We start from the raw sequence: 26,981 nt of genomic DNA, 5'->3' as shown, positions 1-26,981 counted from the left end.
TTTCTGTGTCTGGGACTTCCTTCCTAAGGTTCCCAGGGAAGGGGGCATGAGACTCGGCGGTCAGGCTGAGGTGAATGGTGGTGACTGTGTGGCTAAGTAAGCGCCCAGTGGCCTAGGCTGCAAGATGAACTGGCATTGAAGTACTGGGTCCCCAACCCACCAACCCAGACTAGTGACTGCGTGTCACCAAGTCCAGCCATGGAACCAGGACATTCTGTGTCCACACTTGCGGAACTTGTGCCATCAGAGTGGAGATTGCGCATCAGCTCCTAGGCAGTGTTTATGGGGGGAAACTGAGGCTAGTGGCTCTCAAACACTGGGCCTCAGAAGGCAAAGGGGAGCCACGCTTCCCTGTAATGCACCCCGCATTTAAAGAGCCCCCAGTGTGGCCGTAAATAGATCACTCACTCGCAGCCTCTTTATTGCACTGTCAAAATGAGAGCGGGGAAGTTGGAGCGGAGTTCAGTGTGCTCAACGGCACTTCATTTCCTCTCCCACTGGGGAGCTGTTAACTTCGCTGTCCTGCAGCCAAGTGCAGTTCCATGCTCAAGCACCGAGCTTATCTGACTTGCACATCAATTATCCTTTATTACACCAGTGGTGTCCTTTTCCCCTTCCCTAGAACCCTGCAGCCCATGCAGACAGTTCTCAAGGGTATGCAGAAGGGAAAGCACCTTCAATAGCCTCTTGTTAAAAGTTCTGTCTGGAGTGAGCCAGTCTGAACCCCAAGTTCCCCCCACCCAGCCGTGTCAGAGGCCCCACATCACCCGCAGCAGGAGGTGGCATGAAAAATCTTACAAAAACTGAAAGTGAAATCAGGAAGGCAGATTGAGCAATCCATGGAAGGACAGAGCCAGAGAACCTACTTCAGGATAGCAAAAGATGGAGAACAGAGAAAGTCAGGAGAGCGCTCCTAGGGGAGCCTCCACAGATACAGATGACAGGAAATGACCCACCCCTGTGGTCACTTACTCCAAAGGCACAGACCTTCAAAGTGCTCTTCGTGGAATGGATGAGTCTGCAAAGACCCAGCCACCGCGCCCTTCGTTTTGCCCTGAGAAAGGAGAAGAAATGAAAGTAGGAGGTGTTTCCATCACTCCGCAGAAGGAGTGCGCCTGGGTTGGGATCTGCAGGGATGGAAGGCTGCTGACTGCAACTCTCCTACTAGCCCTGTTGTCCAGCAGCCTCACGGTGATATCCTTGTACCGGTTTGCTGCTCTGCAAGCCGACCTGATGAGCCTGCGCGCGGAACTGCAGCGCTACCGGGCTGCAGCAGCACCGGCCGCCCCAGGGGCTCCAGGGGCCCCCGCAGGAGCCAAAGTGAGTTCACCCCTCCTCTGCTGGGCAGGGAGCACCAGGCGCGCTGCTGCTCTCCCCTGCACGTCCAATAACCTGGTGGGTGTCTCTCTCTTCTTAGCTCCTGGCACCGGCAGCTGCGCGAGCCCACAACTCCAGCTTTGGCCACAGGAACAGACGCGCTTTCGAGAGTCCGGAGGAAACAGGTACGGCTGGGGTGTAGCAATTAGGAGCTGGGGCTGCGCACACCTGCAGCCGCTGCATGAGTGCCTGCCTGGTCCTCCAACGAGCAGGGTGTGTGGACAGCAGGACGTCTGTGCCCTGTGGGAGATGACGGAGGATGAGGGTGCACGGATAGAGACTGTGCTCAGCAGCAACGGAAGAGCTCTTCCTGTCCCTGCAGAGTGACGTGTGCACCTGCATCCCAGTCAAGAAGCCTTTCCCAAGGGTGTGCACAACACGGAGACAGCAAAGACTCTTTAACGCACACTCTTCCGCAGGCAGTATAATTTCCGTGCAATCACTCCGTAGTGACTTCAGTGATTCTCCGGCCACTCCCTAGCATTTCGAGTTGGGAGTTTACTAAAACTATTCTCATTGCTTCAGGAGGGAAACAGCAGCAATCCATGTTCGTTAACAGCACAATTTAACACACCCTTGCTGTTATCACCTTTTAGTTAAACATAACTAAAGTCATATAGACAATAAAAATTATTGAACTGCTAAGTAACATGCCAAAGAGTATGCAAATATTACATCACATTAAAAAATCTTTCACAAATTTGAATTTTACTGTATGTAGCATGAGCTACCTCATTTTTTGCTGAAATAATCACAACAAATATACTTCAGTGTGTATAATAGTAACACATATGCCACAGTACATGTAAGTTCAGTACATAGACCACAAGGCATAGGATAACAGCAGGTAATTACAGAGCATATGATAGCGCCCCATATATCACGGTGTATGCAATAATATCACATAATCAGCAGTGCTTGTACTACGGTGAAGCAGAAGCAGGGCGTACACTCTGCTGTATTTTGTTTATTTTAGATGATCTCACCAATTTTAATTATTACTATGATACTTGATGCATAATTTTTGCGTATCTCTTGTTTCTGTTGAATTATACATCTGATAGAATCACTCTGAAGTCTTTGGGATGCAGGTTTCTCCACATCTTCATCTTTACACCTTCATCTTGATATTTTCATGGCTTCAAATAGCTTCTCACATTTTTTGGATATGGACCCTGTTTACTAATTACAAATATTTCCCACATTTTTGTTTTATCTTCTTTATTTTCAGTTTTATATTTGCTAATTTTTATCAATTGGTTATCCTATTTTTTTTTTTACAATTTCGCATTGATGTAAAAATTCTTATGGAATCTTGTGTTTCCTTCAAATCTGTACAGAAATGTTGTATATATATCAACAAGATTTTTGTTTCCTCTGGTTTATCATGTTAAAGTACATTTGCCCAGGCTCTGTCAGTAGCCAGTGGTTTTTGCCAGGATTTCAGGTCCTTTGCAGTTAACTCATCAATCCTTTGACTTCTGTTGTGTAAATTCCTCTCATGTTGCTATCACTTCCTCCTTTCTTCATTTCCCTCCAGACTGTTGTCACAAGCAAACGTTTGCAACCATCCTCATTTTAATGGACATGAATGTGTCCTCAGGTCAGGATGCCACAGTGGTCTCTCTGCCATCCTTTCTGGCTTCTAAAGACTGGTTTTGAAAACAACCACAACCCCACCATTCTAAAGAGGGCATAGCCTCATTTCAAGAGCTTTAAGGATAAAAGAATATCAGAGAATTGTGATACATGTTTTTAATCCCAGCACTTGGGAGTAAAGGCAAGCAGATATTTGTGAGTTCAAGGCCAGCCTGATCTATTTAGAGAGTTCCAGAGAAACAAGGGATAAAAAGGAAAAAAAAAGAAAGAGAGGGGGAAGGGGAGATAGAGAGAGGGAGGGAGAGAGAGAGAGAGACTAGGGTTCTATAATGCTGTATTTTTTTAAATCCTCCTGTTTGCACATTTTACAAATGTGTGATTTTATGCTTCCAAATATTTCAGATTGACACAATTGGGGGAGGGCAATTAATTAAAATTTGTACAATTCAGAGAATAATACACACATATATAAATCTATCATATTTTGTTCATATGTATTTTTCTTACATTCATAAATCCAAGGTTGCATATATGAGTCTCAGTAGGGAAGTGCCAGTGTTCCCTGACAGCTAAAGTATCAACTTTGTTTTGTATTATCCTTTTGAAGATGGAAACTTTATTTTGTTATCAGTTACCAGGATGGTTGCCCACACATACATGAAGACTATCTGAAACACAAGGATTTTCAACTGGTATTTAGTAGAGTTCCTGTCTTTTTTTAATTGAGAAAATTCTATGCATTTTTACAAATTTTTGTTACACATTCTTGTTCTGATTTGTTTTCTGTAGGGCTTAATAACCTTGGGGTGCTCCTTTTGCTTTCCAAGTGTCCATCAAGGCTCTTACGTGTGAACTGCTGTGCCTGTTTCTGAGCCGCTGGCATCTGCAGCCTGATCTCCCAACAGAGAAGGGAAGGGCAGCCCTGACCTTCAGTCAGATTGCCAACCCTCCGAGCCCTCCAGGGGCAAATATTACATTGACTTAATCTTAAAACTTAGTGTCTTGGGATGAATTTTGTTTTTATAAGTTATTTTGAATCTCAAATTACATTTTATTAATCTTAATGTATTTTATAAGGTCACTTTTTATTAAAGTATAATAAACAGAAATGTGGGGAAATCCAGGATTAAAAATTGCCAAATACTTTATCATAGTCGACAATTCGCTTTTAATCCCTTAAATGTGTTTGGAAAGACTCTGAATTTTAGAAAAAATCTAAGGCAATATGATTGGAAAACGTTACATAATCCGTTTCCTTACTCATGGCTTCACAGTGGTCTGAACTTTGAACCCTCACGGTCTGTGATTTCTATCCATTCCACAATCCAAACAAAATCATCTTTAGTGCCTAAGGAAGGTGAATTCTTTCAAACAGCTTGTTGCCAAACAAAACACTTAGTGAGCAGGGCTTATGCCATGGGGCTGACCTCCTAGCTACTCTGGAGCCAAGGAAGGAGGATCAGAAATTCCAGGCTGGCTTGGGCTGACCCTTGAGTTCTATCCCAGCATTCAGCAGCTTAGTGAACCTGGGGGAGTGGGGGAGGGATGGTTCCTTGGCACAGCACAGTACTCCAGGTTTAATTCCCTGTGGGGAGATAATCTGTTTTAGAGTCTAGAAAGACAAAATTCTTTCAAAGTTACTGAGTTGATTATTTTGTGGGTAACACTTATCAAGCCTGCTTCAATGACAGAGGCAAAGTAGTGGTGGAAACACGAACATCTCAGAGACACAGGCCAGGGTGCAAGCGCCACAAGGCTCCAAAGATCAGGAGTGCACACACCGCAGCGGCTCAGCATTCACAGCCGCATCTCCAGATAATTACTGGACAACTTGGGCCAATCTACTTTGTTTTGTTTTGTTTTTTAAACATTTTTATACGGATTTCTCAGTTTCGAATTGGTTTTGAATTATACAGGTTTGCAAAAAATAATTCAGAGTCTTGGGGAGTACCTCTAAGCAGCTCCACTTAATTATGGGGTGCCAGGCCCCAAGAAGGAACCCAGGCTAATACTCATTTGGGAATTCAACACCGGAAGTGACTTGGGAGTTCAGGGTCCATCCAGCATGCTGCCCTGCATTTAACAATCCTAAAATTTAGAAATTTGAGGACAACACAAACGTAACACCCAATATTATAACATGAGAGTTTCCTGGGCTAAAGGGTTTATATTAAAAATAAAAGGTGCCGAAACTCTTTTTGAGTGGCCTTTCTTGATCTTCATAATCCCATCCAGTGAAGGAAAGTTGTAATATCTGCTACACTGGAAATGTCCGGTGTTGGCTGATCCTTTCTGGCATGGCCCTGACCTGCAGGCTGCACCATGTCTGTGAAGGAATGCAGTGTAGAACCTCCACCAGTTAGGTGAACTCGAGCCTCCTACCGGGCAAGGGCGGGCTCCTTCCTAGAACAGCTGGCTGCTGCTAAGTGATCTTTGACCCAGTCTTCTCTTATTTTTTTTCCTCCTCTCCTTTGCTTCATGGCTAAGACTCCCCTTACCACCCCCCACCCTGTGAGAGGGTGTTGCAAGAGCTGGAATCTGTTCAATTTCCAAAACTCTCTTTAAAATTAAGATTACAGATCTGATAACCAAATCTCTGAACCCTGTTCTGATTGAACCCAAAGTTTTGGGAAATAACAGCCAAGAAGCCAGGGCAGTCAGCACAGCCAAATGAAGCATTGCGTGTGTTCTCCAGAGTCATTCATGGTGGTGAAATATACAGAGAAAATGAATGACTCATACATGTAATCTGTTGTTATAATACTGGAAATGGTCAGTATGTTGAAAACTACATAAGATAACTTTCTGAGTATCAGACCCATGCAGGATGCTGGAGGAAGGCTTCCTACCTCCCTTGAACAATCAATATCTCTTCAGGGTTTTAGCTTTTGTACTTTTCAGGTGTGAATAATTGCTTTAAAATTTCAACAATTGCTTTCATAATTTCAAATGGTATGTTGTTTGTATTAATAACTCTAGATGGCTGACATGTAGGTTATTTTTGACAGTCAGATTGACATGACCTGGAATCACGTGAGGAGAGAGACTTTGAGGAATGGGCCAAGGCAGGCTGGCCTGTGGGACTGTCTCAGTGTGGGACTGTCTCTGTGTGGGACTGTCTCAGTGTGGGACTGTCTCAGTGTGGGACTGTCTCTGTGTGGGACTGTCTCAGTGTGGGACTGACTCTGTGTGGGACTGTCTCTGTGTGGGACTGTCTCAGTGTGGGACTGACTCTGTGTGGGACTGTCTCTGTGTGGGACTGTCTCTGGGAAAGGGTCTCGGCTGTTCGTTTATGTAGGAGATCCATACCACTCTGAGTGGCACCATCCCTGGCCGGGGGTGGGGGTTCTGAACTGGGGAGAATGAAGAAAGCTGGCACCACAAGCATGCGAGCAAAGACACGTGTGCATGTGTGTGTGTGTGTGTGTGTGTGTGTGTGTGTGTGTGTGTGTGTTCTCTCTGCTCTTGACCGTGGGTGTGGTGTAGGAGCTGCTGGAGTCCCTACCAGGCTTCCTCCGAACAATGGCTGGCGTGTAACATAGAACTGTAAGCCAAATCAGCCGTCTTCTCCCCAGCTATGCTCATTGTCAGAGTGTTTGTCACGGCACCGGCAGTGAACCTACGACAGCTGGGAATATTTGTCTCAGTATTTAGTTGTTTTTATAGGTGAGCTCCAACTTAAAAGATCCCCTTTGGGCAGGTGCAAGCTCATCCCAGTGTTAGTACCCTTTTAAGGACATGCCTGTTTCTAAAGAGCTAATAGGTGGATAACCATTGTTCGTATGCCATTGTATAGTCTCTCTAAAGGAAAAGACAAGAGGAGAGGGAGGAACCTGCATGGCAGAATAATGCGTTCCCCCATGAAACTGGTGTCCTTTACTCAGCAAGAAACTTTGTGTTCATTAGGCAAAAACATGGTTTTTATTTGAAATTAAGAATTAATGTATATTTACTAAAGTCACAGGTCTCATTACAATAATTTCATAGAGTATATCATATAATTTGACCCTACACATCTCCCCTGGCTCCCCCTTTACCGTTCTCTCCATGTGTTGTATAACAGTTTCCTCTGAGCATGGAACATTTCTATTCTACAGGAAGCTACTTAACAGGAAAGTAGACACTCAAAATAACTTCAGGAAGTCCCTGAGACTGAGCAGATTCAGCAAGCCCCTCCCTGCCAGAGTAAGAAATGAAAGCTCAGGGTCCCCCTCAGACAGAAGGAAGTGAGAAAGCTAGCTGCAAAGAAGACCCCAGGCAAGACCTGCTGCCTGGAACAGGTTTGGGCCATCTGAGTCACTTGGAAAGGACATGTGCCGACATGTTGAGCTGCTTGCAGGCTGTGCAGTGAGCTCCAGGTCCCTAATTTGTGAGCTTTCACCCATGCTGGGGTAGGCTTTGGTGATGCAGTTGTCTTTGAGTCATGTTTGCTCCTCCAAGTAATCCCCCAAAAACCTCACAGTTCACCAAGTTGGACTTTGATGGCATCCACACTGTGGTCTGTCATGAGTTCTTTATCTGGGGTGAGTGGACATGCAGACATGTGTGTTGTGTCTCCCCAGAAAACATTTTGCCATGCAACACTGTGTGGGTTCCTTCCTCTCTCCAAATAACTCCCAATTTCCTTTTGTGTTATGTGTGTTTGTGTGACTGCATGTTATATGTCATATATGTGTGTTGTGCACATCATGCCATATGTAAAAATGTAGATTCCAAATCTGTGAGCAAACACGCATACCTAGCGTCCTGATTCTGTCATACTTCATTTAATGTAACGATCTGCAGCCCATTCATTTTCCTGAAAATGACTCAATTTGCTTTATGCCTGAATAAAACTTCATTGTATGTACATTACCACATTTTTAATGTTCATTTTTGGATGAACAGGCAGGCTGAATTCTACAGCTTAGCTGTTATGAGTAGCTGTATAATACACACGAATATGCACACTTCTGTGCAGTCTGCTGCACTAGATTCTTTGTGAATATTCCCAGGAGAGATAACACATTTTAGAAGAGTCAAGTAAAGCCCAGCGTCGGTTGGAGGAACTGCACAGAGTTAGCACAAAGTCTAAAATAATAAGTTAGCAATCAAATAAATGAGCTCCTTACAGTTATGAAAAACCACCTGCAAGTTTCAAAATAATTTGGTTTTGATAACACTACAAGATGTGTGTTAGGTCAGTGATAGGAGGAGTGTCTGAATTCATTATCTATTGGTTGTACGTTCAGCGTTTTTAGTTATAGAAGCTGTGTGATCTCCACAGTTGACAGTGTGCTATGATTCTACCATGTGATGTCTGTCTCCTTGGCAATAACAAAAACAACAAGACCAGTTAGTTATTTGAGGAATCAGTAATTATTTTCAAATATAGACTTTTACTTCATAAGCAGGAATAGACAGCTTCTGCAATTGTCCCAACCATGGCCAAGAATAGTTCAGTAGGGATTGAGGATTGTATAGACTTGGAAAAATGTACTCAACCGTCTAACTTAAGGGAACTAAATGAAATAGGATGCAGAAAAATGTCCTGAGTTGTTCGCGTTTATAGGCAGGAAGAAGTGCCGAGTTATGCGGGTGTTCATCTGTCACTGTGTTTTTTCCCCTTCAAGTCTGGCTTTCCTCTGTGCTTCCTGTGATTGCCAAAGTGTTGTCAGGACACACTGGAAAATTTGTGTTGCCGGACAAAAGCTCTACGTGTGACATCTTCCACGTGAACCAGCCATAATCATCCACAGTGACATTACTTACTTTGCTCATATTAGACTTAGCGTTGTTGAAGTAACTGACAGCCAACCAGCTTCAGCTCTAAGGGTTTGATTCCAACACAGAAAATAGCAGCGGGCATTAGTGACTTCCTTCATTTTTCAAATCACGAGCTTCAAATTCTCTCAACTAAAAGGCATGTAGATGTTATATTGCCAATGGGAGGTTTTATCCATAGAGACAGGCTTTGCCTATGAGGCCTGTTTCAGAGTCCCGACTTGAAGAGTGTCAGCTCTCCTTGCACCGATACTAAGTGGGGGCAGTTGTGTTCATCCTTTGGGAATTTTGTTTGTAAACTATTTTCTTCACTAGTGTGCTTTGTCTTTTAGAAAGATTATGAGTAAGTACTCTTGAGATCTAAATTGTAATCTGAGGGTCAGTTATCCTGGTTTTGTATATCGTTATGACATAATTTCCAGAAGTAGACCATGAAAAATATCTTCTTGTGGCTCAGAGAGACTTTAATGAGTAGCATCAGGTTAGCTGAGAAGGAATCTTCTTATAGAAGAAACTATAAGCTTCTTATATAATTTCGGTTGTATGGGAGGAGAAGGTATTTGTTAAATTCACAAAGTGCTGCGACCATGAAGAACATAGTGCAGGACTGTCAATGACTTTCAGTTGTCACCAGAATCTGTTCCTTTCACTAGACGTGTGTCTTTAAAATGCTGTGGCTCGGTATCTACACTGCTGGGAATCACTACAGTCATCTGAGTTTGGTTTACTGTGCAGCAAACCTTTTGCTGTACAACTATAGATATTATAAAATAAGAGCTGTATTGGATGACTCTCATAAAAGAGTTGGAAAATGTAATGATAGATTTCAAATTTCTTAAAAGAAGACAAATGTATTCAAAGGGCCCGAAGACTTTCTCTAGACGAAGCACCGTTGGTGAATCCACACGCTTGGGTGGATGCAGCTGAGGAGCTGTTACTGAATCACCGGCTTGGGAGCCCATTTTCTTCTCTAAGGAGCAGTTCTTGAAATAAATTTTTCCTTCAAAAAACATTTTCTTCTGAAAGGGTTAGATTTCTCATGCTACCCGATAAACTTTTTTCAATGTGTAGGCTATAGCTGAGTTGTATCGAGGTTTGGCTAGAATTAAATGATGATCTTTTAATGATGATCTAGGTTGGTGGTAGGTTTCAACAGATATGCTAGGCAGGACACAAACACTAGAGACAGTCAGGGAAGAGGGATTGCAGTATGAAGTTGATGCATCCAGCCTTCATTAGCTTCAGTAATTAGGTCATGCTCTACCAGCGGCTTTCTAGCATGTTCCGGGTTGTCTGAGTGGATTCTGCTAAGATCAACAGTGCTCACACTGCTGACAGTGTTGCTCTGTGGATGCTCTACACAGGGTAGAAATGTAAAGATTTACAGCTTTGCTTTGTTCAGGTGTTTTGTGCGTGCGCGCGCACACACACACACACACACACACACACACACACTCAGCACCACAACAACAGAAAGCTTGGAAATTCGGGAATTTGCCTTCGCTCTTGTTTAACACCCCTCATGCCTTGTGAGGCAAGGATGAGAGCCACGTATGCTCCCTTGGCATGAGCGCTGCCCATGTAACCCGCGGTATCTCCTTATGAACAGCAAGCACCTAAGAACAACCTGTGGGAAAACAAACAACAAATTCAAATATTTTGTGCAACTTGCCTGAATTCTCCGTAATTTGGGCTCCAGACTGTAAACACCGTTCTTCCTTTCTTCCCAGCTGCCTTTATTCATAGCTACTCAGTCTGCTGCCAAGTGCCTCCATGTTTTCAGCTGTGAACTGGAGCGAACCCTCTCCCCTCCTCCAGCACAGGCCTGGTTACCTCCATCTCCAGGAGAGGAAAAAAACTGGAGCAAACCATTCTCTGCATGGTACTCCCTAAGCCCCCATGCCTTCCAGTGGCTTTGCTATCCCTGGGGCAATCAGAGTGGTCCAAAAACAGAAAAAGAGGTTAGAGCTGGGAAGTGCTGACCTTTAACCTGCACTCAAGAAGCAGAGGCAGGAGGATCTCTGAGTTCGAGGCCAGCCTGGTCTACAGAGGGAGTTTCAGGACAGCCGGTGCTAGTCAGAGAAACCCCGTGTTGAAACACACACACACACACACACACACACAAGCTTTGTGGTTATAAGGAAATTGTATTTTAATGTTGTATTTCTACTTTTAAAAGACAAGGGAAGATTTCTTAATATTCTTTCCTATATGATTGCCCTTTAACAATTTGTGCTTGACAGCCCAAGATTAGTTCATTATTACTTTGTTCAAGTTTCAAATGTAAGAACATTTTCAATTCAACACTGAGAGGTAGCAAGCATTCCCTACCATGACCAGTTCCTAACACAACCAGCACGTTCATCAAGAAGATGGGGGCATCGAGTACTGTTTCCATCAGACTAAAGACCTCCTCTATAGCAGAATTCTAAACTGCACGTTCTTTATGCTCAGATGTATACAGGGGAGTTTTATTCAGCCATGAAGAGCAGAATAATGTCACATGCAAGAGGCAGAAATAGAGATCATCATGCTAAAAAGATCAAGCCAGACCCCATAAAGATGAATGCCATATTTTCTTTTGTATGTGGAACATACAATGTTAATGCACACATGCACACACACACACACACACACACACACACACACACACACACACACACCAGCATAATTGGGAAGAGGAGATGGGCTCACAGGAGGGGATAGGAAAGGTGATGAGGACTGAATGTTGTCAAACTACATCATACATTGAAGAAAAATTACTTTATGGAAGTCAATGGACAATGAATATATTTGAATAAGAAGTTTTATTATTAGCTTTATTTGAGAGGGTAAGTCTTACTGTGTAGCCTGGACTGACATGGAATACACAGAGATCACGCAGCTTCTGTCTCCCAATACTTTTTAATTTTTAAATGCATGCTTAGATTTAGGACTTGCTCTTGCACAGGACTTTACTGTTTCTCACTGTTCTCCTTACACATCGAGAGAAAGGCCCTGCTTCTGTTTTGGGCCATGTCTGTTATTTAGCAGTGTTATTTGCTCCTTGGTCATGTGTGGTTAGACCTGATGGTTCCAGGGATCTCACTGACTGTGTGTGCAGCCTTATGAAACTCTTATTTTGTATTTTTAAGGTGCTTTTTTTGTTTTTTTCCCTTCTATCCAAAATATTCTGCCAAAAACCTTGACTTTGGCTATAGAATTAGACAGACTCTAAACTCTGGTCCCATCCCTGGCATCCCTGAGGCTCTGAACCAGCTGTCCACACTCTCTAACGCTAGACTTCCAGAACCTGATCTTTAGAGTACTTGTCAGTAGCAAAAGACAGAACGCACAACAAACCTTAGGATGGCGTTTACTACTCAAACTGCTCAGTAAATTCTGACAGTTATTTCATTTTTAGTCATGGCAAAAGTTCTATTTCTGGGAGCAGTTCTCCACTTAATGTTAGAATCTTTAATGAGAATTATCGTAGAAATCCTCATAAACCTAATTTTTCAAGTATATAAGATGTACGAAAAACAAAGAACCTGAACAGGTCTGTACCAAGTCCTCAGCGTCACAGCACTCAGGTTGGTGTTTTAGGGGTTCTGCGTGTGCGGACAAGGGGCTCTCTGATTCTTGTGCCTTCTCTTGGTCTCTCTTCCTTCTGTCGGTTTGACTAACTTCAACTAGATAGCTTTTGTTTTATCATATTATATTTTATTTTGTTATATTTTTTAAAAAATTAATGAATGAATGTATGAATGAATGAATGAATGAATGAAAACATAGTCACAAAGGCAAAGAATAACAATGAAATGTCACTTATCCCTGCTGGGTGAGAGAAGATCAGTTGTCTCCACAGGTCTTTGTGTGTGTGTGTGTTTCTTTGTTTAAAGTTTGGCATATTTTTTGTTTGTTGTGTGGTGTGTGGTTGTTGTTCTTTGGGTGTTGTTTTCTTAATTTTGAAGGATCTTTTTGTTATATTGGGCTTGTGTGTGTTTTGTTTTGTTTTTTTGAGAAATTAAAGTTTGGTGGGTAGGAAGGGGAAGAAGATCTGGAAGGAGTTGATCAAAATATATTTAAATTTAGAAGTTGTTTTAAATATTAAAAATGTAATAAAAAGAAAACACCAAAATGAATAAATCTGCCTTAGAAATATTCCAAAAGAGCTCAGATGGGAAGGTACAGATGGCTGTTCACTGCATTCCTAAAACACGGAAGGATCGCCTTGGGTGTCAATAACTCTGGGTGTTTAGATTCCGACAAGTAGGCAGATTTCACCAAGACTCTTAAGGGTGCCATTCTGTAAGCTGAGAGGAACGTAGTGCTCTGGGGAGGCAGGCAGAGCATCCCCGTCTCCTCTGCGGCCTTGCTGTTTTTGCCAATGACTAAAACCTTGTGTTTTTGATTTTCAGTCACTCAAGACTGTCTACAGCTGATTGCAGACAGTGCCACACCGACCATACGGAAAGGTAATGACCCGCCTGCTCTGTGTCTGCTCAGGATTCAGTCCAGTGTGGCTTACGCTTGTAGTGTTTTGACTGCAGCTGCCGTCAGCCGCCATCCAGGCTTCCTATAACATGAGCCTTTTCAAAATGATTAGGGAATGAACACACAGACTAGGGTAACAACACAGTGAACATACGGCCTCAGAGACGCTACTATTAAACTTTAGATAAGTAGAGAAAATTGAGTTTTGCTTTAATTTTTCGGGGCAGTGTTGGCTTCTGCAGTGACACATGACTGTCTTCATGTGTCCATCTGTGATCCTTGGCTGGGGATTTCCTTAAGAGATAGAAGCAAGGCTACCATGTCCTAAAAGCTGTAGTTTGATCCATTTTTCATGTCCACCCAGTACTTGATGATGGATTATTTACTCTTAAGAGTGGCATGTTTTCAATTTGATTTTTGCTTCCTTGAAGTTTTGCTAGTTTTAATTTTAGAAAAAACAAAACTATTTTCTCTAGTAGTGGCCAGACACAAGAATCCACTTTTCACCCCATTTCCCAAATGGCTCCACCCACGATTTTGACCCAGAGGAAGGTCTTGATACAAGGGCTCTGTTGATAAGCCCCTTGGAAGCAGCTTGCTGCTCCTTCCAGGATTTTGCAGACTCACAAGGCTCTTTATCACATCGCTGCTCCAGCAAAACCTTTTAGTCCCATTTCTCACAGAGTCACGTGACCTGGCCACTCTTGCATGCAGCAGCAGCCTGAAAAGTAAAATATTTGGGGAACATTGATATGTCACAGCTTTTGAGAATGCAGAATAATCGGTGAGCAAAAATGTTCAAGAAAGGAATGATCCATCTGGTGAGCATGTCTTATCTTCAGTTCACCTTTCATTAGGGCACAAAGAGATGAGTCCCCTCCATGGTGACTTTTATACATGTGTGTCATTGTCCTTTGCTGGTACCCTGCCATTCCTGCCTTACTCCCCCATCTTGCCTTGATCTCCCTCCTCCCTTTAGCTTTCTTGCCACCTGTGTCTCTACTTGTCTTCCTCTCCCTTCCTATAGACATCCTCCTCACTTGGAGTCTCATACATTTGACATGCATGCATACATGCATACACACATACATGTGAACACATGCACACACACCTATGCACACATGACTACTTATACATGCCACACACGCACACCAGAATCATGCCATCTTTTGTCTTTCTGGGTCTGTGTTTTACTTAAGGCAATGACCTCTGGTTCCATCCATTTTCCTGTGAATGTAAAAATTTCATTTAACTTACTGCTGAAAAAAATATTCCATTACATGTACCATGCTGTCCACCCATCTGCTGATCGAGTTGTTCATTCTGCGTGTACTGACTAAGAACATACAATGACTGGACCTCTGAGGATATCAGAATGCCTGTATTGAAGAAAACACACAGGCATTTAATTTTGATGATGTTTGACTACTAATGGGGAGAAAAGAAAAAAGAGGGAAACCCCATAAATTAATAGTAAAGAATGTTAGTGGGTGGCTGGGAGGCAGGGCGTGGGGATTTCTGAGTCCTGGGCCACGGTGGAGTTTGAGACCACACGTGATGACCAGGAATGGAGAAACAAAGCAGGGCCGATGAGTACAGGTTGACCTTTGTGGTGAGTCTCGGTGCTGTTTGGCATTTATACTTTTCTACATAATTTTAATGGTGTTAAATGCCAAACAAATACCAGACCATCTGAAAAGCTATCATTGTTTATAGCTTTCTGTTTCATGTTTGCAGAACTCAGAAATCAGCAACTGATTCTCTAAGAGTAGAACCGAAGCCAGAACAGCCTCAGAACTGAAGTCGTTAAAACGGTGCTTGGGAAAGAATTGCTGCTCACATTTGTCAGAGGGGAAAAAACCCAAACCCACATAAAACACTGTATTTTCTGTGCCTTTGTGCTACAGACACAGGGATGCAGGCCTGGGCTACTGTCAGAACTTCGTGGCCTTTTGCCTGCATTGGCTGGTCTTGGCAGGCCATCTGAGGACAGGAACAAACACAGGAGAAGGGTATCTAACTGTGGCATGCACTGGCATCTTAGTGAGGAGTCAGGCAGACCCACGTGAGAGGAAAAGGCGCGCCACAAGCCACTGCCCCTTGCAAGTGGCAAGCGAGTCTTTCCCAAACAGATACCATATTTTTATCTCATTGCTTGGTGTATCACTGGGGTCTTAGGTGAAGTCTCGTTCGTGCTGGAGGGCCCAGAGAGATGGATGATTTTCATCCGATTTGCTCACCGTCGGCTATGACTATGATCTGCTCATCCAAAGCTGCTTAAAAGAAATTCACATTTATTCTTACTCCATGTTTGACTGATGATGGACTGGAAGCCCAGATTCAGGTTGCCCTGAGAAACGCTCCAATATAGAAAGCTTTGTGACATTTTTATAGCTGCAGAGCAAAGGAAAGCCATAAGTCAAAGCATTTTTCAAATGCATCAGTGCAAGTGTCAGGCGGGTGGTGGCGAAGAGGGGAGAGTTACCTGTTGACATTGATTTTTGGGCTGATGTAAAGTCATATTTTAACACGTTCTACAGGTTTTTCCTGATAACCGCAAGGATATGGTTTAAACACAGATGTGGATGATGAATGAGTAGAAGGGGCTAACCAAAATGTGATTCATTTATTGCTGTTGCTTTTCTATGAAGGGCCTCATATTAGTACTGACTTACATCTCCTTTTTGAGTTCTGATCTTAAGCATCATTCCAAATTCTCACTGAATTTTTGGGTATCTTTTTTTTTAAAAAAAATTTATTCAAAATCCTTGAATACTCTACACTTTTTAATTGAATTGTTTTTCTTTTTATCCTGTTGAGATATAAAACTGTATTGTAGATGAGAAACCCTTTAAAAAGTGCTTGATTTGCAAATATTTTCCATTATTTTGAGGATTATCTGTTTTTTTATTCTTTGATTTTATTGAGACAGTGCCTAGTCATGAAGTCGGAGATAGCTCCTGAGTGCTGGAATTACAGCCATTGGGTTATTACATTGGTCAGAAATATTAAATTGATAAAATCCAATTTCTTTATTGGTTTCTCTTTTGTTTCTCATGCTTTGGACATTACTGTTGCTGAATATGTCAACAAACTCAGCAGCACGGTTGACTCCCTTGCTTCCTCCTCATGACCATGTATGTTTACATTCAGGTCACTTGTTTCTACTCTGAAGTCACTGGATTATTTTCATCAGTCTTGTCTATGTTCTGGACAGTGGCACAACATCACCCATAATATTTAGATATTCAGTTACTCTAGCATCATTTGTTGGAGAGGGCTGCACAGGCTTGAACCCTTGTAGAGGTCCAGTTGGGACTAGAAGTGTGGCCTTATTTCTGCACTCAATATTCTGTCGAGTAATAGGCCTACATTTGTGACAGAACACGACAGTATTTTGCCTACTGTTGCTTCTTGTTAAATTGTAAAGTTTTGAGAGTTAGCTCTTCGACATGGTGTGTCCTTTTAAAGACTGTTGCAGAGACTCAAGTGGTGTAGGAGTTCCTTCTGTTTGTGTTGCCTTCATTGGTTAATAAACTGCTTTGGCCTAGTTGACAGGGATAAACTAAGGTAGTGGGGAAGACAAAACTAAGTGCTTAAAAAAAAGATTAAAAAAATAAAAAACGATACCATGGAGCCGCCAAAGAAAGACATGCCAAATCTTTCCTGGCAAGCCACTGCCATGTGACAATATGGCAGATTAATAAAAATGGGTTAAATTAGTTTTAAGAGTTAGTCAATAAAAAGTTAGAGCAAATGGGCCAAGCAGTGTTTTAATTAATACAGTTTCTGTGTGCTTATTTTGGTTCTGGGCAGCCGGGATGAACAAGCAACCCTCGCCCTACAACACTCAAGTATCTTTGTCAATAATAAATGAACTTCAGGTGGACTTTTCCACTTAGAGAAAAAGAGCCACTGCGATTGTCAAGAAGCTGTGCTGACTCTCTAGAGAGCATCTCCTAATAATGCCGTTTTAGTGACACTGAAGGGTTATACTCCATGGACGTGCAGCATCTTCTTATTTATTATGTCTCCCGTGTTTAGCAATACTTTATAAGTTTTATAATACATATTAATATATTGAGTGAATTTATTCTTAGGCATTTTATTTATTTGAATTCAGTATTAGTTCAGGTAGATATAGTAAATAACCATAGACTGGACTGTTTATACAACAGTTTGTTTTCTTACAATGCTGGGGGCTAGAAAAGTCTAAAGCCAGTCGCCAGGAGATCTGTTAAACATACAATTGTTTTCTGTGGTGTTTGTCTTTGTCTTTTCTTTTTTCTAATTCTTCTCTTATACAATATATCCCAACTGAAGTTTCCCCTCCCTCCAATCCTCCCCTCCCTCCATCTCTCCCCTCCCCAGATTCACTCCTCCTCCGTTTCCCTTTAATTGTGACCTTGCACCATGGTAGAAGAGCCAAGAGTAACTGACACCAGGATCATTGGTGAGGATTGAACCTTTGTGGGCAGCAGTAATAAGAGTCCTGCCCGTGAGCTTAGCATCATGCCAAGGAGTGTTGTACTTACACTCATGATTAGTGTGTGGTATGGAGTTCCTTGTGGTTTCTGGCTTCAGTACCAGGGTGATTCCATATCATGAGTTAGTAACTCTTCAATCTTTTTTTTAGAAGAATTTGAGGAAGTCTTTGGAAGTTTGTTTATATGTCACCATCCTGGTTCCCTTCGGTTGCATAAACATAGTCTAATAGTTCAATGTCTGGCCTTTTCCAGGGATGGTTTTTGTTAAGGTTTTTCTCTCTTGTGGTTGCTTCATGATTTCCTTATATATCTGTGTGCCTTTTGACATATTCTTGAAAATTAGACAGTTTGGAAATCATAATATGTTGATTCTGAAAATGACATGCCCCACCCACCACAGACTCTTCTGTGGTTTATTGTGACATTGTCAGCATAAGTGCTTATTTGTTCAGTTGCTTTTCATCCACCCACCCACCCACGCATCCATCCATCCATGCATCCTTGCATGCATGCATCCATCCATCCACCTACCCACCCATCCATCCACCCACCCATCCACCCACCCATCCACACATCCACCCACCCATCCATCCATCCATCCACACATCCATCCACCCACCTACCCATCCATCCACCCACCTACCCATCCATCCACCCACCCATCCATCCATGCATGCATGCATCCATCCATCCATCCATCCACACATCCATCCACCCACCCACCCACCCATCCATTCATCCATCCATCCACACATCCATCCATCATCTATCTATCTATACATCTATACACACACCACATTGATGAGGTCTGTCCTGCTGTCTCTGCAGTCAGTCTGACAAATGCTTTCCATTATCCTAGTCTTCATAGTTATTTATCATAAACACTAGAAACCTGAAGTAAAATGCAACTGTTCCCCATGACCTTTACAAATGGGCTTTGTGCTTGATCATTCCCCTCATCCTAATTATCTGACCTCTACTGTCATCTCCTGCTGGCACAGAGCCCAAAGGTCAGCTGCGGGGGGTGATTAGCTTTAATTGTCAACTAGAAACACCCAGAAGTACTTGGGAAGAGAGTATCAGTGAAGGATTGTCTACATGATGTGGAAAGATACGGCTCCATGCGGCAGCATCATTCCCTGAACTGAACAAGAATGAAGACATTTAAACATTCAGTCAAGGATGCAAAATCCATGCATGCATTTCTTGTTCTCTTCTCTTGACTATGGACATGTTGTGACTGGTCTCAAGCTTCCGCTATTGTGGCATTCCTATAGTGATGGACTGTAACCTGGAACTTTAAATAATTCGTAAAAGTAAACAACTTCAACATAATCAGTTTTTGTATTCTATAGCAACAATTTTTGTTTGTTTGTTTGTTTGTTTGAGACAGGGTCTCTCTATGTAACCCTGACTGTCCTGGAACGTGCTGTGGTAGACCAGGCTGTCCTTGAACTCTCAGTCTGGGGACTGAGAGATGTACGCCCCATGCCCATCCAGTAACAATCTGTATATTAACTCTTCCTCACGTTCTTCGGCATGGAGTGTTTAAGAGCACTTTGAATACCTCATGTCATTTTAAGAAAATGAAAAGACTCATTACAGACTTTTCACTGGGATTATGTTGCATGTAAACCGTAAAGTGGACTGGCCCTGTAGCACTGTTAATAAAAGCCCAGAGACAGCAGATACTGGGGTTCAACCTGAAGGTCAGAAAAGCAAAACAGTCAGCCACTGGCTCTTACCTCTACCTCAGTCTGCCTCCAGGAGTCTCAGAATGAGACTCTGTGTAAGAGCTGTCTCCCCCTGTCTTATATTCCTCTCTAGGGCTGGGATTGAAGGCGTGCACCAGGTTTCTATGGCAAACCAGCGTGGCTACTGGGATTAAAGGTGTGTGCTACCACTGCCTGGTTTGTAAGGCTGACCAGTGCAGCAGTTTTACTCTATGAATTTCAGGCAAGCTTTATTTATTAAAATACAAATGAGATATCACTGCACTTGCCTTTACAATTTACAATGGATAGGACCTCTATTTTTTGAATCTGTTATCCTCATTAGCATGGAGGGATTTCCTTTTAAGAAAATCCTTGAAATTCTCTCTTGAGAAGAAAGTGTGGTGATCAGTCCTCAGGGGCACACTTCTCTTGGGAGCAACAGAAGTAACCCCAGGGAGTGAGTGCACCCAGATAGGCTGAAGACAAAGAGGACCCAGGATGCTGCTGTACCTCTCTGCTCACCTCCAGCACCCTCACCTCCCTGCCCATATTCCCCAGCTGCCCCGCATCTTTTCTCCACCCCATCTGTCTATAGTGATGCTGGCTTGAGGAGCTGAATCAGTGCTTGTTAATCATATTCAAGATGACCTGAGTTCACAAGGGCATCTGCCTTGTTTTAGTACTGATGTTTTGGTTTTTTAACTTCTTGACTCCCCCCCACCCACTGTTTTTTTTTGTTTGTTTGTTTTTGTTTTTCTCACAGAGGTGAGGTTTTAAGACTGACTCACTATTTCCCACTGTACAAGAATGTCCTGGCATGTTTAGGCTCACAGCACGGCATTGCTTACTATTCTGTCCTCACTATGCCGTGCCCCTGATTCTGCCCGTCGCTTCCCTTCATTGACTTACTATCTCTTCTTATCTAGCGTGGAGGTCCAGCCTAATGCCTCTGTCTGCCTGCTCAGCTGTGCACACTCCTGCATGAGTAAGCTTTTCCTAGGAAATGGTGCTGGAGCTCCCTCCCTGGGTGTGAGATCTAGGAAGCACCCTGCTCCAGTCTGGCCCAGTGGCTTGGTTTGCTTGCCGGCTGCTCTAACTTTCCTGTCTACCTTCAGGACAGCCGTGAGCACACGGTCTTCCTGTCACTCTGGATAGGATTAAGGAGATTTCCCTGGACTGAACAGAACTCTCTTCAGCATGTTGTTGGGCTCTGGGGACCTTCCCAGAACGGGGTACATCTCAGTGGATGCCTGTCTTTCCTAGTTGTGTTCTACTGCCAGGTCAGGGGTAGAGTTACTTCCTCCAGACACATTTTATTACATTCTTTACAGCTTGGAAGATGGAAGAGGACGCTCCTCTCCGTGTGCTGTGCAGAGGACCGTCCATTCTCTCCTCCTGACCCCCCCCCCAAACCGGGCTTTATAAGGAAATAGCCAGTATACAAAACAAGGAATGGAAGGCCAGACATTCCTGTGGAGTGAGGTCTCTTAGGCACCTGCATCCGCATCCGCGGTTGCCCATGACAGCCCAAGGGAGAATAGTCCTTTTCCTTCTTCCTTTGTTTTGTTTTGTTTGTGCTGTTTCAAATTTGGTGGAAGGGAAAACTGCTTTTCTCAATTTGCTTTCTTTTTGTTTGTTCATTTTAGTTTTTTGAGACAGAGTTTCTCTGTAGCTTTAGAGCCTGTCCTGGAACCCACTCTGTAGACCAGGCTGGCCTTGAACTCACAGAGATGCTGGGATGAAAGGCGTGCGCCACCCCTGCCCGGCTCAGCTTACTTTCTTACGGGTAATTCTCTCTACTTCAGGATCTTATACATTTGTTCCATGGCTTCTCAGCTTTAAAAGAGGAAGCGCCCTGGAGGAGAGAGAGAACAAGATCGTGGTGAGGCAAACCGGTTACTTCTTCATCTACAGCCAGGTAGGGCCAGTCCTTCCCTCGGCCTTCCTGGTCCTGCATTTTCACCATCTTGCACGTCGGATGACGTCCTGGCTTGTTTCTCAGGTTCTATACACAGACACCATCTTTGCCATGGGACACCTCATCCAGAGGAAAAAGGTGCACGTCTTTGGGGACGAGCTGAGCCTGGTGACCCTCTTCCGATGTATTCAGAATATGCCAAGAACACTACCCAACAATTCCTGCTACTCAGCTGGTATGTAGCTGTCCTAAGACTTACTTAGCAGAATAAGGTAGACAGTGATACCCCAAATAGTGGTGCTTTGTGATCTTAATGGAAAGACCTTCTGTTGTAGACTGTGGTGTTTATTTTACGATAGTCTGTGTTAATTGAGAAAATATCATTACTATGGTCAAACCGTTTTTTATAAAAATTAAGAAGGAATTGGGGCTGAAGAGAGAACTCAGCAGAGAAGAACATTTGCTACTTTTCCAGAGGACCCTGGCTCGATTCTCAGCACCCATAAGGCAGCTCACAACTGCCTGGAATTCCAGTCCTAGGGATCCTGACACCCTCTTCTGGTCTCCTTGGGCATTGTCCATGCATAGTACACATATATTCACACAGGGAAAATACCAATACACATAAGAAGTAATTAAGTGAAATAAATGTGTTTTTAAAAAATTAAAAATGAATGTCACAGAGTTTTACGTTCAAGCAATTCTTATTTTTCTTCTCTTGTGTGAGAATTCATGCATCTCTGTAATGATTTTAGTCCTTTTTATTACTGTTGCAATTCCTTAACCACCTTCCCCTTCGATGGTGCCCCTTCTTCTCCTAAACAAGCCCTCTCTTGCTTTCCTGTCTCCTTCTGGGTTAGCCCCACTGAGCTTAATTAATCACAGTTGTGTTATGAGTGTGGTAGGGAGGTCAGGATCCTGGGCAGCTTTGTAGAAGTTACACCACTGAAGAAAATGATGTCCCTTCTCCAGAAGCCATTAGCTGTCAATGGTCTCTCTGGGAGAGGTGTGGCTTCATGTCAGTGGAGGCTGGTTGTTCCCCGGCTGCCCAGACCTGAAATAATCACACAGAAATTATATTAATTTAAACACTGCTTGGCTTATTAGCTCAGGCTTCTTATTAACTAACTCTTATATCTAAAATTAACCTATTCCTATTATTTTATATTTTACCATGAGACTTATGGTCCAGTAAATTTCCAGGGCGTCTGTCTCCATCGGCAGCTACGTGGCGTCTCCTCAACTCCACCTACTCCCTCTCTCTCTCTACATCTCTATCTGGATCTCTATTAAGCCACTGGCCAAAAACCAGCTTCTTTATTAACCAATGGCAATAAAACATATTCACAGCATACAGAGGGGAACCCCCCCATCAGCTTCACGAGCCCCTGCCTAGTTCATGCAGCAAAGGTAAGGGTTCCAATCTTATTCTGGTCCTGTGCAGGTCACCACAGCTGCAGAGGGACGATTCTAAGGTGGCTTTTCTTCCATTGTTTATAAGACCAGCAACAGAAACAATGTCCACACACTGTCAGAGATAAAGGCCAGAGTCACCTCTGCTCAGTTCTCTGGCTGCGTCACCACCTGTCAGTCAGGCTTCCTAACAATCGCAACCTTCTCATCTCAGGAAAACCCCAGCTGCAGAAGTAGCACAGCTGCTCCCAAGTGCCTCAGCCCCCAGCGGCAGCAGCGTCTGGCCCCACGGTGTAGCCTGTGGAGGAAATAATGACGCTGGTCAGTCCTGAGTGCAAGGAAGGGTGCATTGCAGAATGGCTGGGTTCGTTCTCATGGTTAAACAGGTGGCCTTGGGTGCATGGCTAGTTGTGAATGCAAAATTGCAGCAGCAGCCTTGCATCGAGCTCAGGGGCTCATAGGAAGGTAGACTCTATCAGTTCCAGCCAGTCCACACTGGAATTGCCAGCATTTTCTTCATTTTCTTTCAGATTCATTGACGCTGGTTTTAGAAAACTGTTTTCCCCTTATGCACGTGTATTTCTCTCTACTGGCCTTGACAAACCTATTCAGAACCCAAAGAATGTCTTTAGTCTCGGACTAAACCCAGGATTGTGAAATACCTCTAAAGTATTTCAAAGGCCTTTACAAACAAACGCGCAATAAATCAGCTGGAAGCAGAAGAGAACACAGCTCCATCCCAGAGGCAGTGCCATACCAGATCTGTAGCCTCCAGTGATGTCAGTGGTCAGGAGGAAGTCTGTCGTGTTGGAAGTCCCTCATTTTCATAGGCGTCTGTGCCCAGTGCTGACCAGCATTTTGATATTGCAAAAATATTTATGAATAAAAAAGCCTCTTCACTCTGTTGCTCCCACTTGCTATAAAATGTTTCAGTTAACACTCCCCAAACATTCCAAATTGTTTAATTTCCTCACAGCTCCTTCCTGTGGGTGAATTCCGATGAACTCCCCAGGCCCCTTACTTTTTGAAGAGTAACGCTTTTGATCTTGAAGATACATATCAGCATCAGCAGGTCAGCGCTGTGCATGAGAACCAGCTCTAAAAAGTTTCAGGCTTGTTAATTTAATGCTGAGTTTGTCATATGACCCCACATGAACCTGCCCAACCTCAAGTGGTGAGTTTGAGAAACCCAGCATGGTATGGAGGAATCCTTGTATAAACAAGGATGAGTAATTGAAATGTTGATGAGTTGAATAGGCTCCTCATAGGGAAGAATGTCACAGCTGATTTCTACAGCCTAGAAGAACTAAGGTAGCCAATAACTCAGGGTTGGGATTTGAGACAGGAGCCTATAGCCCATTTACATCCATTTCTAGAGCTTGCAGTGTTTGCCGAAGCCCTGGCCACAGTAGTATATCATGCCCAGTATCCAGGGCAACCACAAATCTGTGCCACACACATGCTCTGATCTCTTTTCCCACCTTGTACACTCATAAGGTAACTAATCTGTTCATGCTTTGCCAGTTTTGAAACACATAAGCACCGAGTGCAGCATGTCTGTGGAGCCTTGTTGGTGTTGGTCACCTGATAGACAGATTGAGGTTCCTGAGCAGGATTTCACACTTCCAAGTCACAGAATACATTGTTATAAACTAGGCATAGACAGGCATCTCTATCATCAAGGAGTTTATTACTTTCTTTTGATCATAAAGATGACCATGGTCACTTAAGGAAATCGTAAGTATAGACGGTGGGAAGGAACTTCAAGGATGTCAAAGCAGAAACCTGGATTCAGAGAAAAACTATTAAACAGTATAGATTGAAATTAAATAAGGGTTTCACTTTCTAGCTGTTTGTTTATTTTTGGCTTTTTGAGACGGAGTCTCACTCTGTGACCTGGGCTGAATTTTAACTCAGTGTGTAGCAGTTAATCAGGAGTGGGATGGCTCAGTCCCTTGCCATGCGAGCATGGTGACCTGAGTTTGATCCCAGAACCTGTGGAAAGGTGGAAAGGGAGAAACCAGCTCCACAAAATTGCCCTCTGACCTTTATATGCGTGCTGTGACCTGTGTCCATACATATACATTCTCACTCGATAATAACTAATAAAAATTAATAAAAAAGGGGCTCCCATAATGCTAGGCTTCTTTCAAGCTACAAAAGGACTGTCTGTCTGTCTATCTGGCTATCATCTATTTATCTATCAATATCACACATGTACATATGCTTAATTTCATATTTTTAATATTATTAAACGTTTCCTTTAGTAGCAAAATTAAGCCGCCACCACCACCCGTGATGATATAATAGTCTCTTGAAGAACAAGGTTTGACCTGCGTGACCTTGACATTTGCCACCGGAATCCCTGTCTGCGCACAGTGGACACACATTTTCTGGAATCTGTTGTTTCTTCTCTTAATTTCCTCACTTTACTTAATTTGCTCATAACAGAATTATGAGCAAATTAGAGGCCCATTGTGGGGGAAGCGTGAATGCTCTGTTGACGTTATACGATAGCTTCCTTGAATGTGCCCAGCTAAGTGGCGCTACTGAGAACTCTTGTCAACTCCATTTCTCCTAGGCATAGCGAGATTGGAAGAAGGAGACGAGATTCAGCTCGCGATACCTCGAGAGAACGCACAGATCTCCAGAGATGGAGATGGCACCTTCTTTGGGGCCCTAAAACTGCTGTGACCCCCACTTCCTGGACTGCGACCCCTTCCCTCCTTTCTCCTGGACCTCCACAGGAAAAATGAACAGCTGGAAATATCAAAAGACCGGGAAATCATCGCCCAAACTTTCCCTGGGAGCCGTTTAGTTTGGTTCACTGAAACTGGTCCAAAACAGGAGATTTAATGGACAACCACTATCAGAACTTATCATGTGGGTTACGAGAAATGCAGTCCGTAGTCGTAAAGACAGGACCCGGAAGGCGGTGCTCTGCAGTCTGTGTCAACATGGCCAATGCCCTTGCTTCTCATCTTGGGAAACACACAGTTCAGAAAGCAGGAAGATTTCTTCAGAAAAGGACTTTTGGACTTCACAGTGAGAAGAGGGTTCGTTCGTATCTGTAGTCACTGAAACATTCCTGCAAAGTCTCAGGATTTGTCTTTCTTTTCACATTAAATAGACTCTTCTTTTTTCCAGTTAATACTAGGGAAAAATTTTGCTTGTTTGTTTGTTTTTTAAATCTAGGTGTCTTGAACTAGTCATAGACAAAAATACTTAGAGGTTCAACTTTGACCATTTTAAAATAAACTTAATTTAAAATGTTTAAACATCAAATAATTAGATAGATAAGAGCTGACTATTGAAGTTTTCCTGGTTTAGGTCAAGTGTGATATTGTTTCTAAAACTTTATCGAAGTCTTTTTCATGGGAGGAGGGCATTTCCTCATTTTGGATCACATGTGTATCTTGTAATATCTCTCAGCTGCTTTGTAAAACGTTATTGCAGACACCACCTGATGAGCACCGAGAACCCAAAATGCAAAACTGCGGTCACACCCACCAAACCCCTCAGGTAGAGGCCGCATCTGTAGCAGAGGAATGAATGCGTTGCGCCGGTGTCCAGTCCCATTGCATGCTGCTGCTGCTGCAGCTGCAGTTCTTGCCGTGCAGCCCTGCAGGAAGATCTGCCTTATTTGCTCTGTAACAGTTAAGGTTTAAGCAGAGTTCATAGCGTCTGGCGTCACACAGGGCACATACATGCTCCCATGATGACTGTGCCTCAGGGGGTTCCTCACAGAGAACTGCACTTCACAGAGCGGCACATGCGTCTCTCGTGGCGTCTGCTTCCTGTGTGTTAGGTCTTGTGTGTCATTAGTTGCTCCCACTGGAAGCTTCGCTTCACTAAAGAGGAAATGGAAGAGGAGACATCTATTTCCCCATCCACCTTAACAGTGTGAAGGTGACCTTGCCACAACACAGGAAACAATTCGAATCCGTATCACAAATCTAATATTGCTTAACTCTCCATCCTCTGTATCTTTTGTTTTGGGGTTCAAGTGAGATGGACTTGGAAGTTTATTTTGTTTTATAAAACAGTAATTAGAAAGCAGAAGTGGTCTGGTCGGTAGGGAAGGGCATTGACTCAGAGGAATGGCTAGCGATTTCCATGGTGTTGCTGCTAAGGTTGATTGCCAAATAAAACCACTGTGCCTTCTGCCCCGTCGCCTGCGTGATTTGTCTGCCGACTCCCACCCCTGAGATGTCTCTGTTCAACTGTAACCTT

At 43.3% G+C, this 26,981-nt stretch overlaps 1 protein-coding gene across 1 annotated transcript; it reads left to right on the top strand.

Moving 5' to 3' along the window:
- Positions 1-890: 890 nt before the first annotated feature.
- On the top strand, positions 891-26,914 carry Tnfsf13b (TNF superfamily member 13b). The gene is made up of 6 exons (XM_038328100.1): positions 891-1,320; positions 1,418-1,502; positions 13,140-13,196; positions 21,223-21,335; positions 21,420-21,570; positions 25,330-26,914. The coding sequence occupies exons 1-6, from the start codon at positions 1,009-1,011 to the stop codon at positions 25,440-25,442; spliced, it is 831 nt and encodes a 276-aa protein (XP_038184028.1). The 5' UTR covers positions 891-1,008; the 3' UTR covers positions 25,443-26,914.
- Positions 26,915-26,981: the final 67 nt, after the last annotated feature.

Source organism: Arvicola amphibius, chromosome 4 (genome assembly GCF_903992535.2).
Source record: "Arvicola amphibius chromosome 4, mArvAmp1.2, whole genome shotgun sequence".
Taxonomy (NCBI): Eukaryota; Metazoa; Chordata; class Mammalia; order Rodentia; family Cricetidae; genus Arvicola; species Arvicola amphibius.
Note: the sequence above shows the minus strand (reverse complement) of the source record. Positions and strands in the feature narration are given on the sequence as shown.

Excerpts from the sequence above, each read along its gene's own strand:
- Tnfsf13b (XM_038328100.1), top strand. The coding sequence starts at position 1,009 with ATGGATGAGTCTGCAAAGACCCAGCCACCGCGCCCTTCGTTTTGCCCT. Across the intron at positions 21,336-21,419 it reads ACTTCTTCATCTACAGCCAG|GTTCTATACACAGACACCAT; the intron begins GTAGGGCCAGTC and ends CTTGTTTCTCAG. Across the intron at positions 21,571-25,329 it reads CAATTCCTGCTACTCAGCTG|GCATAGCGAGATTGGAAGAA; the intron begins GTATGTAGCTGT and ends CATTTCTCCTAG.